Source organism: Drosophila willistoni (assembly GCF_018902025.1).
Source record: "Drosophila willistoni isolate 14030-0811.24 chromosome XR unlocalized genomic scaffold, UCI_dwil_1.1 Seg144, whole genome shotgun sequence".
Taxonomy (NCBI): Eukaryota; Metazoa; Arthropoda; class Insecta; order Diptera; family Drosophilidae; genus Drosophila; species Drosophila willistoni.
In genome coordinates, this window is record NW_025814057.1 from 8051362 (window position 1) to 8067502 (window position 16141).

The window sequence follows — 16141 nt, forward strand, 5'->3', positions numbered from 1 at the left end:
ATTTTCATACTTGATCTTACGCAAGGAATAAAAAGACCAAAAAGATCATCCCGATAGCGCTTAAAATGGCTAAATAAAATGCATAGGCACCGATGGTCAGACAGACATGGCTATATCGACTCTGCTTCTCATGCTGATCAAGAATATATATACTTTATGGGGTCGGAAACGTCTTCTTCTGTGCGTTCCAAACATCTGACCAATTTGATAATACCCTCTGCAAGGGTATAAAAAACAACCAACAAACTGCGAAAAAATATTACAAGTGGCGGAGGCGAGTTTCCTGCTTAATCCCCTTTGCTAAACTTCCTTATTTCTTAATTAAAAATCTGGCGACTAAAAACTCATATTATCCACCAAGCCTAAAAGTATGCCACACAAAAATTTTATTACCATCAAGTTCGTGTCTTAAGTTTTTCGTTTTTACCATATTACTTATTGTTTGCTAAGAAATCGTTTTCCAAGTCACCAAAAACAATTTGGCCCAATTTGAGGGTAATCAATCTTTGTTTTTTTTTTGTTCCCAAATTCAATCTTAAAGACAATGCAGAAAAAAAAACAACCCAACGATAATTAAATTAAATTATACGCACAATTCTTAATGCCAAAAGGCAAAAAACCAAAACAACACACACACACACAACAACAACAACAACGAATATGAGTCTTCAAGAAGATTTCATATATCGTCGGTTATTCCGTTTGTCTTCGACTCATGACTTGTATGCAATTATTATGCAATGTACCCGAGTCAGAGTGATAAAAAAGAAATGAAATGAAACACCCAAATGACATTTACATATTTACATAGCAATAGCAACTGCAACAACAACAACAGCAATATCGACAACAACAATAAGATAAACAAGCTATTAAAACATTGCCATTAACGTTCAAGTGCTAATTTTGCAGCGAAGAGACACCAGTCGTCCACCTATAGACACTTGAAATAAGATATAAAACAAAAAACAACAACAACAACAGGCACAACAAAACTGAAGATGGTACAAGCCAAAAGCCGGTCTGGCCAGCCAAGTTTTCGTTTCGCAGTGCGTAAGATAGACAGAGACAAAAAATATAAAGAAAAAACGGCAGCTGTTCGACTTCGACTTAGACTTGGATTGATGCTGCTGCGGCTGCTGCGGCTGCTGCTACCAAGCAGCACCAGAAGCAGCAACAGCAACAACAACATCAACATCATCTGGCGCTGACCTTGAAGACGTAAAATGTGAAGATGAATCTACATATTAATGTGTGCGTGTGTTTGTTTTGATGTATGTATGTATGTGTAAGTGTGCCTAAGATTGACTTGCCGGTTGAAAATTGTCTTTTGAAAGCGAATCTCTACAAGATCTCCTAGAATATTCAGCTAAGCAGGAAGATATATTTCATTCTTTTTTTTTTGTTACACATGATGTAGACGAAATAGTTATGAAAATTTAAATGCTTTGGCTTTTTTTACCCCTGCAAAGGGTATTATAAAATTGATCAGACGTTTGTAATGTAGAGTAAAAGACTATAAGTATGTAAGATTGCATTGTAAAATCTGATAGTTAATCTTATGATAATCGATAACTTTTAAATCTGATCAAGTAAGCAGAAATCTTGTTATAGACAATTTAAATGATCAGTTGAAGTTTATATTACCAATTGTTACACATATACATACATAGACGAAAAGCAAAAGTGTAAGTATGGCATGGTCAAAACGAAAACGGCAATATGATTGTAGGAGTTTTAGGACTCCTAAGGACTCCAAGGGTTTGAAAGCTTCGCCATGGATGAACTGTGCTCCTTGGACAAGTCCCTGTATAAAGACCAAATAACGGGATTGGCGATGGTAAAGCTGAAAAATATCTTGAATTTAAAACAATTTAAAACATGCACACATTGAATAGGATTATGATTTTCATGTTTTGAAATATTTTGCTCACTCGTTGAAATAGATTTCCGACAAGAAATTTTATATACGTGTCATTTATTATTGAACAAAATAAAATATAATATTAATTGACAACGCCCCCACACTGACATCGATTTGGATAAAATTTATGCAAATCTTCGATGATAAATGCATTTTGATGCAAATGCCCTCCAAAAAAAAAAAAACCAAAGATAAAAACTAGAAATAAAGAAAAAAAAAACATGTATATATGCAGCCAGAAAATCACAATCACAATAACAAGAGAAAAAAAAAAACAAAACTTAAAAATGAATGAAGCCAAGTTAAAGTCAAGGGCCGCGCACTATAAATGACAAATCGTTGAATCTTTATATATACTTTTTTCTTCTTTAACTGGTTAATTTAGTTTTTTTTTTTATTTCTTTTTCGGAAAACATACGAATGTTAAGGTCACACATCAGTTGCAGGATTTCTGAACACACACATAGCTGAAATTAGTCATAGTCCATAATTATGGTTTTAAATTTTAAGCATTATGAGCTTTTTGTTAAAACATATATAAAGAGCTGACAGTTAAGCATTTGATAACAGAATCTAACAGACTAACGTCTAAGTAACAACAAACAAAATATCAAATATGAAGTTCGTCATCGTTTTTGTGGCTTTGATTGCCCTAACTTATGCTGCTCCACCCAGCCAGGATGCCCAAGTTTTGCGCCAGGATTCCCAAGTGGGCCCCTCTCAATATAGCCACGTGTAAGCAGCAGTAAATAACACATCTGCTTTTGTGTTCATATTTTTTTTTTTTTTTTTGTTTTACATCAACTTTTTTAATATCTTTTAATTCAGCTTGGAGACAAGTGATGGAACTGCTATACAAGCTCAAGGACACCTTGAAAACGAAGGCCATGAGGATGCCAGCATTGCTGTAAAGGGATCCTACAAATTTGTTGCTGATGATGGTCAAACATACCAAGTGGACTATGTTGCCGACAAAAATGGTTACCAGCCATCCGGTGCCCATTTGCCTGTTGCCTAAATGTCTTTTTTAACTAAAAAAAAAAATATATAAAAATATAAAATCACTGAAAAATCTATTTCAATTCTTATTATTTTTTTTTTATTATTTGGATTAAGTTAGGCCAAACACATATCGAATAATGGGGACAAAATTAGGTGTATTAAATTTTGTAGAACTTAAATATTAAGTATCCTTGTGGCGATATCTTTTGCTGTCGCTAATTGCATTATCTTCTTTTTTTGATTATCTACTTTTTAAAACAAAATGTGTACACATTTAACATAAGCATGTTATTGTTTTGAAAACTCAAAAATAAACAAAAAGAAAACTGTAGAACGTAGATGAATAAGTATTTCTACAGCATTCTGTTTATATATAATGATGTACATATATTTGTAAGTACATATATCTTTCTTTGTTTTCTTCTTTTTCAATGAAAGATTTTGTTGTTTAATTTTTGAAGATTAAAAGTTTGAACTTTGAAATAATTTATAAAAATAGTTTTGTTTTTGGTTAATATGTACTATAATACAAATAACCGTTCTAAGATTTTAAAAAGCAAACAAAAAAAAAAAAAAGATTTCTTGTGTTTACTAATAGCATTAACATAACTAAGAAATTAAAAAAATGTTTGAATTCCTGCTATTTTGCGCTAAAATACTATTTAGAAACAGTGTGCGCAATTTTAAATTGTTGGGCCCGACGATTTTGGAGTTATCATGTCAGCAGAATTCAAAAATGCAGTTTTGAGACAAAGGAGTTTACGTCTTAAATGTACCAGTATAACATTAACTAAAAGCTTTGTGAAACTATGGTTATCAAGATGGTTTAAAGTAAAAAGTTCTTTTTTTGATATCAACAACATATATGTATATATATACATATGATAGATATGTAAAAATCGAAAACATAAAACCTAATGTGAGCTTCTGTTAGAGAAAAAAATAAATTAATATACATTTACATACATACATACATACATATATAATGTATATAGACAAATTTAAAATTTGATACGACATAAATATATTTGCGTTATTTAAAAAAGATTTTTGGATAAACTAGTTTTTGTCGCCATTTTAGTTTTAGTTATTTATGCTAAATTGGACCTAGGCCAAGCATGCGTGCCTATAAATACGATAAACATTGGCCCTACAAACTATCAGTTGTCTTTCAAGTCTCCTCAGCGATACACAAAAAAACAATCAACTATTCAAAATGAAATTCGTCATTGTTTTCGTTGCCCTCTTCGCTTTGGCTTATGCTGCTCCTGCTGGGGAGGCCGAAATCCTGAAATCGGTATCGGAAGTTGGACCCGAAAGCTTCCAATTTGAGTAAGTGAATGATAATCGGAGGACATCAAGGACATTTGAATATATATCTACCTTTAATTTACAGTTGGGAGACCAGCGATGGCCAAGCTGCGCAGGCTGAGGGACACCTGAACAATGTTGGCAGTGAAAATGAATCTTTGGCTGTTAAGGGATCTTACAGATTCATTGGTGATGATGGTGTAACCTACGAAGTGCAATATATTGCCGATGAGAATGGTTTCCAGCCACAGGGCGCTCATTTGCCTGTTGCCCCAGAGGTTTAAGAACCTTACAGTTCCGAAAGAATGTTTTGTTTTTTTTTTTTGTAATAATGGAAAATAAAAAAATTTAATTTGTTTTAATGAAAATATCTTTGTTGTTTATGTTTATTATTATTATTTAAATTTTCTTATTAGTTTAGATTGATCTAAATTGATTGAAATGAGATTACGTTTTGAAATTTATCTACAGAACTAAGCACAAAGACACAAAATAAAGAAAATCCTAAGAAAAGGATAATTCATTTACATTTTAGATTATTTTTTTAGAGTATATTTAGTTTACTTTAGTAAATAACATAAATGTATGATTTGATTTTAAAACCTATTTCTATAAGGCTTAAAAAATCCTTTATTTTCCACATGAAAAAAGTTTGTCAATGAGTATTGGATTTTTTTTTCTCTTGGAAATTTTCCATGGCTTTTTCTTTCGACCTTGATTTTGTGTTCCAGCTTGAAAGGTTTTGGATTTTGATTAGAAGACATTGAGACATGAGACATTTGATATTGTTGTTAGAAATAAATATTTAAATTAGGGCATGGCAAGAATTGAGAAAGACGATACTTTGAGAGAGATGAGGCAATATACTTTGTTGAAGTAAAAAATGGACAAAAATACCCTTCAGTACGCGTCGCCGGGACTCCGCGGGGATATTCGATTGTCGCAGGGGACAATCTATCGAGACTTCCATTAAAATTGAAGCAACGTTTAACATTGGAAGTCCTAGTTTTCAAGACAAGAAAGCCAACCTAGCGACATTTTCCCTCCAGTCGCGACCAGTCTAGTCCCCGGGACTGTCACTTAGTCGCTCTGTTCGCCCAAAGGTCGACAATTGTCCCTGTAATCGCCGTCGGCTAACCTCATCATTAAACACGCTGGCAGAATTTTTTTCTGCCTATGTCTGTGGCTCGGACAATTTGATACAGAAGGCTGTATAGACATTTGTAGATCACTGTATATACATATATAAAAATTTAAACAACCTTAAATCTTAAAGTTCAATTCGAAATTTTGGATAGGATAGAAAAACGAATGGCTTGATGGTTTGATAAAGTAATGCATAAAATTTATAGTAACACATATTGAGAAGGCACTCGTGATATGAACTAAACTTGAAAGTATAAGACGCGTTTATTTATTGTCAATGTTCTAAAGAAAATTGCTAATAGATTAGAGGTATTAGAGGGGATTATTAACTTCAGATAAATAATAAATTAAATTTACCTTAACGAGATCTATAACATTCGATGTAAACGCCTTGCTGTAATTTAAAACATAAAAAACCAAAGCTTGATACTTGTATTTAAAATTAAGCTTATTATTTTATCAACTCTTCCCTGCAGTTCATTTAAGGGAACTATTTCCAAAAAAGTGTCGACAGGGAAGCGCTTTATTGGTTGATAACATCCAAATTGTCACATGGCAGAATTGCTAATGTCACAGTTAACCAGTAAATTGAATTGGCTCACAAAAGTGGATCGAGTTATCAATTTCCCCACAAGTTGAACGAAAAAAGAATTGTTAAACTAGTTTTTAGTCGCCATTTTAGTTTTAACCATTTACGTTAACATAATTTCGACCTAGGCCAAACGTCAATGAGTTGCTATAAATACGATAAACATTGGCCCTACAAACTATCAGTTGTCTTTCAAGTCTCCTCAGCGATACACAAAAAAACAATCAACTATTCAAAATGAAATTCGTCATTGTTTTCGTTGCCCTCTTCGCTTTGGCTTATGCTGCTCCTGCTGGGGAAGTCCAAATCCTGAAATCGGATTCGGATGTTGGACCCGAAAACTTCCAGTATGCGTAAGTGAATGATAATCGGAGGACATCAAGGACATTTGAGTATATACCTACCTTTAATTTACAGTTGGGAGACCAGCGATGGCCAAGCTGCGCAGGCTGAGGGACACCTGAACAATGTTGGCAGTGAAAATGAATCTTTGGCTGTTAAGGGATCTTACAGATTCATTGGTGATGATGGTGTAACCTACGAAGTGCAATATATTGCCGATGAGAACGGTTTCCAGCCACAGGGCGCTCATTTGCCCGTTGCTTAAGATGTTGTCTGTTTTCTTTTTGTAATAATGGAAAATATAAATTTAAATTTGTTTTAAAGAAAAATTGATGATGAAAAGTGATTTTCTTTTGGTTTCTCATTATCAGTAGCCATGCATTTTCTACCATGTTTCGTTATTATTATTATTTTTTTTCCGTTTTTTTTTTTATGTGAGTGAAACGTGAAACACGTGCTTGTGTGCATACAAACATGACATACTTTCGTGCAAAAAAAAAAAAAAAAACAAAAAAAACTTTTTTTTTCTGTTTTTGTTGTGTGCTTACCCCTTTGATACCCCCCTCCCTCCATCATATACCCCCCATATTTGGATTATCATCAAAAGTGTTTTGGGTAAGTGTCCAGATGAATGGATTACAATTGAAGAACTTTGAAGTAGATGAAATCTATCGAAATCGAAAGACTTGCTTATAGATAGACTTTTAAAGTATTAAACAAAAATATTAGGCCTATGACTAGGACGAAAGTCATAGGGGAAAGACATTAGGGAACACATTTAAATAGTTTTTGCGCTTTGGTTTATATATGTATTTCATATATGTATATCATTTCCGCGATATCTTCTGAAGAGTCCAAGTTATTCTTGTTTCTAATTTTGTTTTTCTTGTGTTTTTGTTTTCTATTTAACTTATTGTAGGGCAAATGAATTTTTGGTAAATAAATGCCAAAAGGTAAAACAAAATGTGTATTTAGAAAATGTCAAATAAAAAATACTAACGTGTAGGCATCGTATAGATTAAAAATACTTTAAAATCAAGTTGTTTAGCACAATTTAAAAACAATATGTATAAGGGCAAGCGGGACATGGGGGTGGAGATGGTAACACGAACATGCATATAACAATATGTAAAGGCCGACAAATGACCAAAAACTCGATTGACCGGCTTGAATCAACTGTTTGTCCGGTTACCGCTTCTTCAGGCCGCGTCTAGCGGTCAATAAAGGTGGAATAAATTGGCAAATATAAGAAGGGGAAACGATGATTAGGGAGAGGAGTGGGTATATATGATGGGGTAAACTTGCAGAGATTTCAAATGCATACGATGGATACGTTTATATGTGTACATATGTTAGGTTATTGGATTTGTTCGTCATCTTCTATTTTGTTTTTGTTTTTTTTTCACTTTTTTGATTTTTTACTAGGCACACACTTACATACACACAAACACACACACAAAGTGCTTCAAAGGCCGTTGCCAGCCATATGCCAAAAGTCAAAAAATTTGCTGGCTAGCAACGCGATGTACCATCATCTTCATCTTCATCTTCTTGGGGTTAGCTTGACCAAAAGTTGAACTTGCCAGTAGTTGCCAAAGCAAAAATAGTTTTTTCTTCTGACAAGGTCTTTAACTAACACAAATCAACAAAAAAAAAAAATAAATAAATTTTGTACATATATTTACCACATTTCCCCATCATCTATTCTTAAAAGATTCGTTGTAATTGCTATTGTAATGGGACAGGATGAAACAGAATTTTAACAGTCTTTTCTCTCTCTCTATTTCATAAATTTGTATAAATGCCAAACTATTTACGCATTCATCAACTGACAAGAAGTAACAAATGAATCTTTTAGGTGAATTGTTTATACCCTCAACAGCAATGGCTTGTTTCTTAAGTGATGGTTGATACATCTTCAATAGAACCGCAAATATATTGAAGTAAAGGCAAACAATTTGAGTTGGAAAAGCCCAAAATTATTTTCAAGAAGGTCATGAAGGGAATTCAATGGTTTTAGTAGGTAATATCATTTCAATGGTTGTTTCCTACAACACTAAAAGGTTCGAAAGATCTCAAAATAAGCGAATCTGTTTAAATTCTAAATATGAATTGCTTCAACTTCGAATCGTTTATAGAACATAAAGATATTTCTGGAAAATTTTTTAAAAAGTATAAACCCATTTAAAAGTTCTTAAGAAGTTATATCATTCTTCAGGTATTGTTGGACGTATTTTTGACCATTTTGACAGCCGAATATAAAATGACGAGTGTTTGCCCTAAAGAGTTCTTTAATTAAGAGGAACAGAAGATGATTGTTTAAATCTTAAAATAAAAAAGTTGGTTCATAATTTTAATCCAAATGATTCGAAAAAAATTGTACAAAAAATGGTTATATAGAGTTTTGTAAGAAATTTTGGGTAAACTGTCTTAAGAATAAGGCTAGCTAAATTTAGTCTAACTTTTCAAATGAGTTCTATTAAAAAGGCGAAAATCATTCCATTATGCCATATAGACCATTGCCAATTTGTGGCCAAGAAGTGTGCTTAACTTAAGCAAATAGTTGATATTGCCCTGTTGTTGCAATTGTAGAAGTTAGAGATGTTGCGGATCTGTGGATTCGCTTTAAATGTTACTTGTCGCAGCGACTTTGGTGCATGGCGCATCGTTTGGGTTAAAAAATTACTTAGAAATGCTTAGCGGCCATTGACGACAGAGCAGCAGAGCCAATGGACATCGCCATGGCAATACAATTGTGCAAATTTATGATGTTTGCAAATTCAGAGCCCAAGAGTTTCGAGTATAAATTGCAGTGGCTTGCGATGCACTTGCACCATTAGACAATCGGTAGTTTGTCCAGACGCATAGTTATTTTATTTGTTCTGCATCGTTAGACCGGGTGTTAAAAAAAAACCGAATCAACATGATGAAATTGGTAATATTTGTGAATATCATTTATCCTTTAACTACTTTAACTAAAAAGTGAATCCTTGAATACATGCTTATATCCAGATGCTAGTCGTTGGCTTCTTGGCTACAGTGCTCATGTTACAGACCACAATGGCCCGTCCTCAAAATGATGTAGAAGTATTGGAATATGAATCGGATAACATTGGCATTGGTGGCTATAAATTTAGCTATAAACTAAGTGATGGCACCACACGCACAGAGGAGGGCGTTGTTAACAATGCTGGACAAGAGAATGAATCGATATCGATACGTGGTTCGGTTAGTTGGGTTGCCCCCGATGGCCAGACATATACCATCAATTTCGTGGCCGATGAGAATGGCTTCCAGCCGGAGGGAGCGCATTTACCCAAATAGATTCGTCCATCATCAAGGATCAGCTCCAGAAGAGAAGGAAAAGGAATGTAAGATGAAGTGAGGTTGGAGTGCTGTTGCTTCCAGTCAGTTGTCAGTCAATCAGTCAGTCAGTCACGTATCATGATGTTTTTTTTTTTTTTTCGTTGTTTAACTCTAATCTGATTTGTTGCATTAAAGCTTAATATACTTTTTTTCGTCTTGCCGAAATGGATATAGTTTTATTTTATTTATTATGTACATACATACATATGTAGTTATTTGTGTTTATGACTTGGGCTTGTCATGCTTATTAACACATTATAATTATGCAAATTGGTGTTAATTAGCAAATGAGATAATCGATCCAAGTCAGACAGACTTCGCAGAACAATATGATGATGGCCAACAAACACATACATAAAGTGAAACATCAAAAGTAATCATCTAACAATCATTTAACAAGTACTCCTATAAACAAATAAAAAACTCAATAAAATGAGATTTGGGGATCTAAAGCAGCGTCACGATAGACAGAAGATTAAATTGGAAAAAACATGTTCAAAAAACAATAAGCAAATGTACCAGAAAACTCAAAATTCTGGACTGGATGCTGGATGGCGATAGTGGTACCAACATTCACATGTGCCCTTTCTATTTGGGGCTCTGCAGCTACATCTACTGTAAAATACAGAACAAAGCGCTTCGTCCCATTACAGGAGCAGAATGGTATGTGCGAAATGCAGTTCTCCACCACGACCTGGGCCTACCCACCGAATCCCTTAGCCAATGATTTGGCCGTCAACACCTCCAAGCGTAGGCTAAAGCGTCTGCATTCTTTCGACAGACGATCAACACCGATTGCTCGATTACATTGACTCAATTTATATACCTCAAATTCGTTGTAAAAGCTGTCTGAAGCCGAGACAACACAAATAAAATACTAACATCAAGTATAAATGTGCTTTTGTTTAATAATTTTAGTTTATTTAAATTTTGCCAAAGCGGATCTAGTCACTGAGATAAAGATATCATCTTGAGTTTGATTGATTTGATCGATTTGTATTATATCTCTGTAAAAGATAGTCCTATCTTAAGATGTATTGCTTCTTCGTCTAAGGCCAAATTCTTTCTTTGATGTCATTTTACAGCTTTAAATTAAATTGAGGACTTGTTTTATTGTTATTGCAAAAGAAAGTAAAATTGGCCTCTTCTTATGTACATATATGCATATTGTTAGATGTTTTTCATAAAATTAGATAATTTTTAAATGTCAGAGATTTAGGATTTTGTTTAAATGTCATAGAAAGATTTCTTATCGATTTTGTAAATTGATAATATTTTGGCTAACAATGTCAACTAAATGCTAACTAATGTTGATTATCTTTCAATCTTCCTATATACACATACATACATATATACAAGTATGTATATAGAAACAACATATATAAGCAAATTTATGTAGGCACGTTGTTGTTTTTTTTCTTTTTTTGGTATTGTTTGCATATGCCAAAATTTGTTCAAGTTTAAATTTAAATAAATAAGCAAATTTTTTGCATTTGACCGGACATTAAACTAGTTTGCAGTTTTTATGCAAATTTGAAATATTTTAGTTTTGTGAGTTTTTTGACGACAAATCTGACTATAAATACGCTGCGGTTCAAATGCAAAAACTATAGTTCAAATACAGTTTGAAGCAATCAAATCACAATCAAATCAAAATGAAGTTTGTCATCGTTTTCGTTGCCCTGTTCGCTCTGGCCTACGCTGCTCCTGGCAATATTGATGGAGATGCCCAGACTTTGCTCTATAAATCAGATGTTGGACCTGAAGTTTGGAACTCTGCGTACGGACAAATGGACACTTCAGAAAAGGATTAATTAATTGATCTCATACGTTATTTTTTCTTTCTATTCCCTGCAGCTACGAGACATCCAATGGAATTAAGGCCGACGAAGACGGCAAAGCCATCAATGTTGGCACCGATCACGAATCAATCGTTGTCCATGGCTCGTACTCCTTTGTGGCCGATGATGGCAAGACCTACTCTGTGAACTATATTGCCGATGAGAACGGTTTCCAACCCCAGGGTGAACATCTCCCTAAAGCTGTTTAATTTGTTGAAACAAAAAAATAAAAAGTTACCTTGATATAAAAAACAAACAGACACATATGCATTTGCTTTTAATCGTTGGTTAATAGTTAAGGACTTGGTTATTGGTTAAGTAGTTGGATATCGTTAAGAAGGTCTAACATTTATTAAAAGGATAAAGGATCTATTGATGCAAGTCTGATTAAGTAACCTACTAGCCGTTTACTCCTTACTCTCTACGGCTGTCGCAACCAAAAGTTCCATGAAATTTTTTAAAACTAAACAATAAATTCATTTATTTAAATGCAGAATTTATCTGATACTCACTGTATCAGTTAATAGTAGAGAAAACTGATTTTGTTTGTGTTGAAGTTAGAAGACACTCTATATTCATGTGCAGATGAAAATATTTTAGAAATAACTAGAAATTCTTCAAACTTATGTACGTTTATAATATCTATGCAAAAATTCACAGTTAGTAATAACTGTTTGGCGTATTACATTAAGTTAAAAGCTTTGGTAACATTATTTATGAATCGATTCCTTGCTAAAATACAAAAAATACATGAAAAGAATATATCTATTTAAACATTAACACCATACAAGTATATATAAGTGTATATGCATGCATATTTTGACACACTTTTCCAGTTCCACCTCGAAAATTCACCCACAATCAACTAATTTGAATTAAATAAATCAACTTCTTATAAGTCATAAGGAATTTAAATATGCTATTTCAGAAATCATATGATTTTGAGTCCTAGAAGGAATACATTAGTAGTTAACTGAATCGCTGCAATAATAATTTTCTACACCTAATTAATTATTCGGATAACCCAAATATTATAAAGCATTTTTATTTATAAAAGCATTTCAAATCCTTGCATTTAATGCTTTTTTAAACTATTGGCAATCGTTTCTATTTGAAACTCCCTAATAATAATTAAATTCATTTATCAAATTGATTTTTTAATGAAATTCATTTATTTCGGTTTTGCTTATTCTTTTCTTGTTTCATGCGTTGAGTTTATTGGGGGGCAACTGGCAAATGAGCTCCAGATGGCTGGAATCCATTCTCATCGGCAACATAGGTGACGGTGAATTTCTCGCCAGTCTTCTCATCCACCCAGGAGTATGAACCGTGCACAACGATGGCTTCGTGGTCGGTGCCAGCATTCTTCAGCACTCCCTCTTCTTGTTGGGAGATGCCGTTGCTGGTCTCTGACTCGAAGTTGTAGCTTTCGGGCTCGACATTACGGACATCCTTCAAGACCTCAGCATCGGGACGAGCGCTGGCCAGAGCGAAGAGGGCGACGAGAACGATAACGAATTTCATGTTGTATTCCTTTGAGAAGCTCAATACTTTGTGATGATCAAATGCATTGTGGATCGACGTTTATATAGTGAGCAAATCAAAAAAAAAAGTCAAAGGTGAGTTAATTTTTGGCAAACGAAATTCATTTCATATTATAAACGCAACTATAATTTGCATTTATTCCGGTCAAACTGGATGCTAAAATATCTCATTTGATATCTTAACTGCATACACAATGTGCTTCAAAAATGAAACTAAATAAAATGAACTATTGTCAAACGAAACCTGTTGGGTCAGTCACCACTGTGTGCATCATCAGTTAACTTAACTAGTTCACAATAAGCATAGGAAATCGCACAGAAACAGCAAAAAACAAATAAAACTGAAATGCAAATTTCAAATATCATAATCTGTACAAATAGACAATCTAGAGATTAGATTGTATACTCTGCAAAGAAGTCTAAATTAATATTTACTATATAACTGTTAACTACTTATATAAAGTCATACGATCGGTTCGGTTTCGATCTCTTTAGAAAGGCATATAAAGGATAAGGACCTACTTACAGAAAGTATTTGGTTCGACTTTTTGTGAAAATCAAAAATACATATATGCTTGTACTATCTACTATCTATACATTTGTATATAGATATATATATATATATATATATATACATAATAATTCATGAATGATATGATTTTGTATCCCCTTTAGAAGCATATGCATAATCAGACGTAAAAACATGTTTTTTTTTTGCCAATTTCGATTAAATTTCATTTATGTCATAGAATTGATCTGTTCAAAATAATCTTTGATCATACTTTTAGGGGTTTTAGAGTGGCAATTCAGATAATCTAGACGATCTAGCAGATACATATAGCCTACGAACTTCTGGAAATCTATAAGTATAGCATACTTTTAGGGGCTCGAGATTGTGTTAGATAAGAAATTATTCATTTTGAGGTTTTAGTTTACTGCATTATAAGCAAATATTTATAATTGTAATAACTATGGATAGTTTGAGTTAGATTTAACTTAGATTTATTGGCATCTAGATGAAGAATCGAATTTGAATCGTTCCAAATTTATCTAATATGAAGATTCTTTTACGAAAAACTTTATATGGTAAAAAAAGAAATAAAATATTTGTAATATCGGTAAGGTAAGTATTGAACTACCAAAGTTTAGTTCAAATTAACACTCTTAGTGGACTGAGTAGACTTTGTATCTATATTGGGTATTTAAATCACTGCAAAATCTTAATTTATGTATATCCCCATCGCAATCAATATGTGGAAGTACGTATAAACTCAATATTTGTGCTTTTAAGAATCTATTTATTTAGGTTTCAAAAAAAACTTTTCAGTAATTTGTTCATTTTTTGTTGTTTGTTGATGACGAAATCGAGTTTGGCTCCTGATTTAGATTCTTAGGGGGCAACTGGCAAATGAGCTCCAGATGGCTGGAATCCATTCTCATCGGCAACATAGGTGACGGTGAATTTCTCGCCAGTCTTCTCATCCACCCAGGAGTATGAACCGTGCACAACGATGGCTTCGTGTTCGGAGCCAACATTCTTCAGCTGTCCAGATTCTTGTTGGGAGATGCCGTTGCTGGTCTCCGACTCGTAGTTGTAGCTTTCGGGCTCGACATTACGGACATCCTTCAAGACCTCAGCATCGGGACGAGCGCTGGCCAGAGCGAAGAGGGCGACGAGAACGATAACGAATTTCATGTTGTATTCCTTTGAGAAGCTCACTACTTTGTGATGATCAAATGCATTGTGGATCGTCGTTTATATAGTAATCCAAAGATGGAAAAAGTCAAAGTTGAGAGCATATGAATGGTTTAAGCAAATCAATTTCACATTGAGATATTTATGCATTTGATGTTTTTTTGTTTTTTTTTGTTTTGTTTGAATATTATATCAAGATAATGCAGTCAGTCTTCCGGTCTAACTGGAAAGTGAAACTGGAACCGAAACACTGGCCAAAAAGTGCCAAAAAATCATATCGAAATTAAATATATGCATGTACGTTTTTCTTGCCGCGTTTATTTCATAATCAACTTAAAAAAAAAATAGAACAGCTCTTGGTTTGGTTTTGTTTTCGTTGATTTTTGTTTTCTTTAGTTGGCAATTGGCACATTGGGCAAATGAGCACCCTCAGGTTGGAAACCGTTCTCATCAGCAACATAGTTGACGGTGTAGGTCTGTCCATCATCGGCCACAAAGGAGTATGAGCCACGGACGACAATTGCCTCGTGTTCGGTACCGATGTCCTTCAATTGACCTTCCTCCTGATGGGTCTTGCCGTCGCTAGTTTCCAAACTGTATGCAAATCGAACGAACGTATATTTTCATAACGCGTTTTGGAATGTTGGCAGTAAACAGTAATCAAAACTCACGCAAATTTATATCCTTCGGGTTGTACATCCGATTCCAAACGCAAAATCTCGGCAGTATTGTCAGCAGGAGCAGCCAAGACGACGGCCAAAAGACAGGCGAAAACGATGGCAATTGTGTACTTCATGGTGATGGATTGATTTGGATTTGATGTTTTGGATAACGACTTGAACTTGTGCACGTTTGCTTGATTTGTGTTGGTCTCTGGTGATTGTCCAGGCGTTTTTATAGTCGAGTGGTCGCACTGACTATGATGAAAATGTTGTAGTCAAAAAATAAAAATGACTAATTACACGCCAAGAGCTAAAGCTAACAAATTGGCTTGAAATAAAAAGAAGAAGCGAAGAAAAGACGTAAAAAAACCAAAAGCAAAAACAAAAAACTTCTAAGGTAAACAAATCAATGCCGTTTATAGGAAATACCTTATGATCATAATCATCGGCATTATCCACATCATCATTATCATCAGCAGCAACAGCATTATTACCATTGTCATTATCATCTACAACGCATTTGCATTTTTCGTGAATCAATCAAAAAGCAAACGAATTTATTGTAGACAATTCACAAAATAAAGAAAAAACACAAAATATTTAACAAATTTTTGATTTTAATCTACGGATGGGTATGTCATTGTTAAAAGACCTGAGATATATACGATTATATTCGGATATTGTTTATTAAGTAAAAAATCAGAGCTTTATTATGTAA

At 33.8% G+C, this 16141-nt stretch overlaps 8 protein-coding genes across 8 annotated transcripts; 5 read left to right on the top strand and 3 right to left on the bottom strand.

Annotated features, from left to right (window-relative positions):
• Positions 1-2540: 2540 nt before the first annotated feature.
• Positions 2541-2942, top strand: LOC6639464 (larval cuticle protein 65Ag1). The gene is made up of 2 exons (XM_002061914.1): positions 2541-2659; positions 2753-2942. Exons 1-2 carry the CDS (start codon positions 2541-2543, stop codon positions 2940-2942), a joined length of 309 nt encoding a protein of 102 aa, XP_002061950.1.
• Positions 2943-4142: 1200 nt separating this feature from the next.
• On the top strand, positions 4143-4521 carry LOC6639463 (larval cuticle protein 65Ag1). Its single transcript, XM_002061913.1, has 2 exons — positions 4143-4258; positions 4323-4521. Exons 1-2 carry the CDS (start codon positions 4143-4145, stop codon positions 4519-4521), a joined length of 315 nt encoding a protein of 104 aa, XP_002061949.1.
• Positions 4522-6209: 1688 nt separating this feature from the next.
• LOC6639462 (larval cuticle protein 65Ag1) lies at positions 6210-6579 on the top strand. Its single transcript, XM_002061912.1, has 2 exons — positions 6210-6325; positions 6390-6579. Exons 1-2 carry the CDS (start codon positions 6210-6212, stop codon positions 6577-6579), a joined length of 306 nt encoding a protein of 101 aa, XP_002061948.1.
• A 2658-nt stretch (positions 6580-9237) lies between these two features.
• Positions 9238-9694, top strand: LOC6639461 (endocuticle structural protein SgAbd-6). Its single transcript, XM_002061911.4, has 2 exons — positions 9238-9249; positions 9327-9694. The coding sequence occupies exons 1-2, from the start codon at positions 9238-9240 to the stop codon at positions 9636-9638; spliced, it is 324 nt and encodes a 107-aa protein (XP_002061947.1). The 3' UTR covers positions 9639-9694.
• Positions 9695-11335: 1641 nt separating this feature from the next.
• On the top strand, positions 11336-11730 carry LOC6639460 (larval cuticle protein 65Ag1). Its single transcript, XM_002061910.1, has 2 exons — positions 11336-11460; positions 11538-11730. Exons 1-2 carry the CDS (start codon positions 11336-11338, stop codon positions 11728-11730), a joined length of 318 nt encoding a protein of 105 aa, XP_002061946.1.
• A 986-nt stretch (positions 11731-12716) lies between these two features.
• LOC6639459 (larval cuticle protein 65Ab1) lies at positions 12717-13059 on the bottom strand. The gene has a single exon (XM_002061909.2). The coding sequence runs from the start codon at positions 13043-13045 to the stop codon at positions 12737-12739; it is 309 nt and encodes a 102-aa protein (XP_002061945.1). The 5' UTR covers positions 13046-13059; the 3' UTR covers positions 12717-12736.
• Positions 13060-14429: 1370 nt separating this feature from the next.
• LOC6639449 (larval cuticle protein 65Ab1) lies at positions 14430-14775 on the bottom strand. The gene has a single exon (XM_002061908.2). It carries the CDS (start codon positions 14759-14761, stop codon positions 14456-14458), a length of 306 nt encoding a protein of 101 aa, XP_002061944.1. The 5' UTR covers positions 14762-14775; the 3' UTR covers positions 14430-14455.
• Positions 14776-15141: 366 nt separating this feature from the next.
• Positions 15142-15610, bottom strand: LOC6639448 (larval cuticle protein 65Ag1). Its single transcript, XM_002061907.4, has 2 exons — positions 15433-15610; positions 15142-15355 (listed from the first exon to the last, which is right to left on the bottom strand). Exons 1-2 carry the CDS (start codon positions 15555-15557, stop codon positions 15154-15156), a joined length of 327 nt encoding a protein of 108 aa, XP_002061943.1. The 5' UTR covers positions 15558-15610; the 3' UTR covers positions 15142-15153.
• Positions 15611-16141: the final 531 nt, after the last annotated feature.

Bases quoted from the DNA above. Each gene is read 5' to 3' on its own strand.
- LOC6639449 (XM_002061908.2), bottom strand. From the start codon at position 14,761: ATGAAATTCGTTATCGTTCTCGTCGCCCTCTTCGCTCTGGCCAGCGCT.
- LOC6639459 (XM_002061909.2), bottom strand. From the start codon at position 13,045: ATGAAATTCGTTATCGTTCTCGTCGCCCTCTTCGCTCTGGCCAGCGCT.
- LOC6639448 (XM_002061907.4), bottom strand. From the start codon at position 15,557: ATGAAGTACACAATTGCCATCGTTTTCGCCTGTCTTTTGGCCGTCGTC. The intron at 15,356-15,432 runs GTGAGTTTTGAT...ATTTGCATACAG, and splicing joins CCCGAAGGATATAAATTTGC to TTTGGAAACTAGCGACGGCA.
- LOC6639460 (XM_002061910.1), top strand. From the start codon at position 11,336: ATGAAGTTTGTCATCGTTTTCGTTGCCCTGTTCGCTCTGGCCTACGCT. The intron at 11,461-11,537 runs GTACGGACAAAT...TATTCCCTGCAG, and splicing joins CCTGAAGTTTGGAACTCTGC to CTACGAGACATCCAATGGAA.
- LOC6639462 (XM_002061912.1), top strand. From the start codon at position 6,210: ATGAAATTCGTCATTGTTTTCGTTGCCCTCTTCGCTTTGGCTTATGCT. The intron at 6,326-6,389 runs GTAAGTGAATGA...TTTAATTTACAG, and splicing joins CCCGAAAACTTCCAGTATGC to TTGGGAGACCAGCGATGGCC.
- LOC6639464 (XM_002061914.1), top strand. From the start codon at position 2,541: ATGAAGTTCGTCATCGTTTTTGTGGCTTTGATTGCCCTAACTTATGCT. The intron at 2,660-2,752 runs GTAAGCAGCAGT...CTTTTAATTCAG, and splicing joins CCCTCTCAATATAGCCACGT to CTTGGAGACAAGTGATGGAA.
- LOC6639463 (XM_002061913.1), top strand. From the start codon at position 4,143: ATGAAATTCGTCATTGTTTTCGTTGCCCTCTTCGCTTTGGCTTATGCT. The intron at 4,259-4,322 runs GTAAGTGAATGA...TTTAATTTACAG, and splicing joins CCCGAAAGCTTCCAATTTGA to TTGGGAGACCAGCGATGGCC.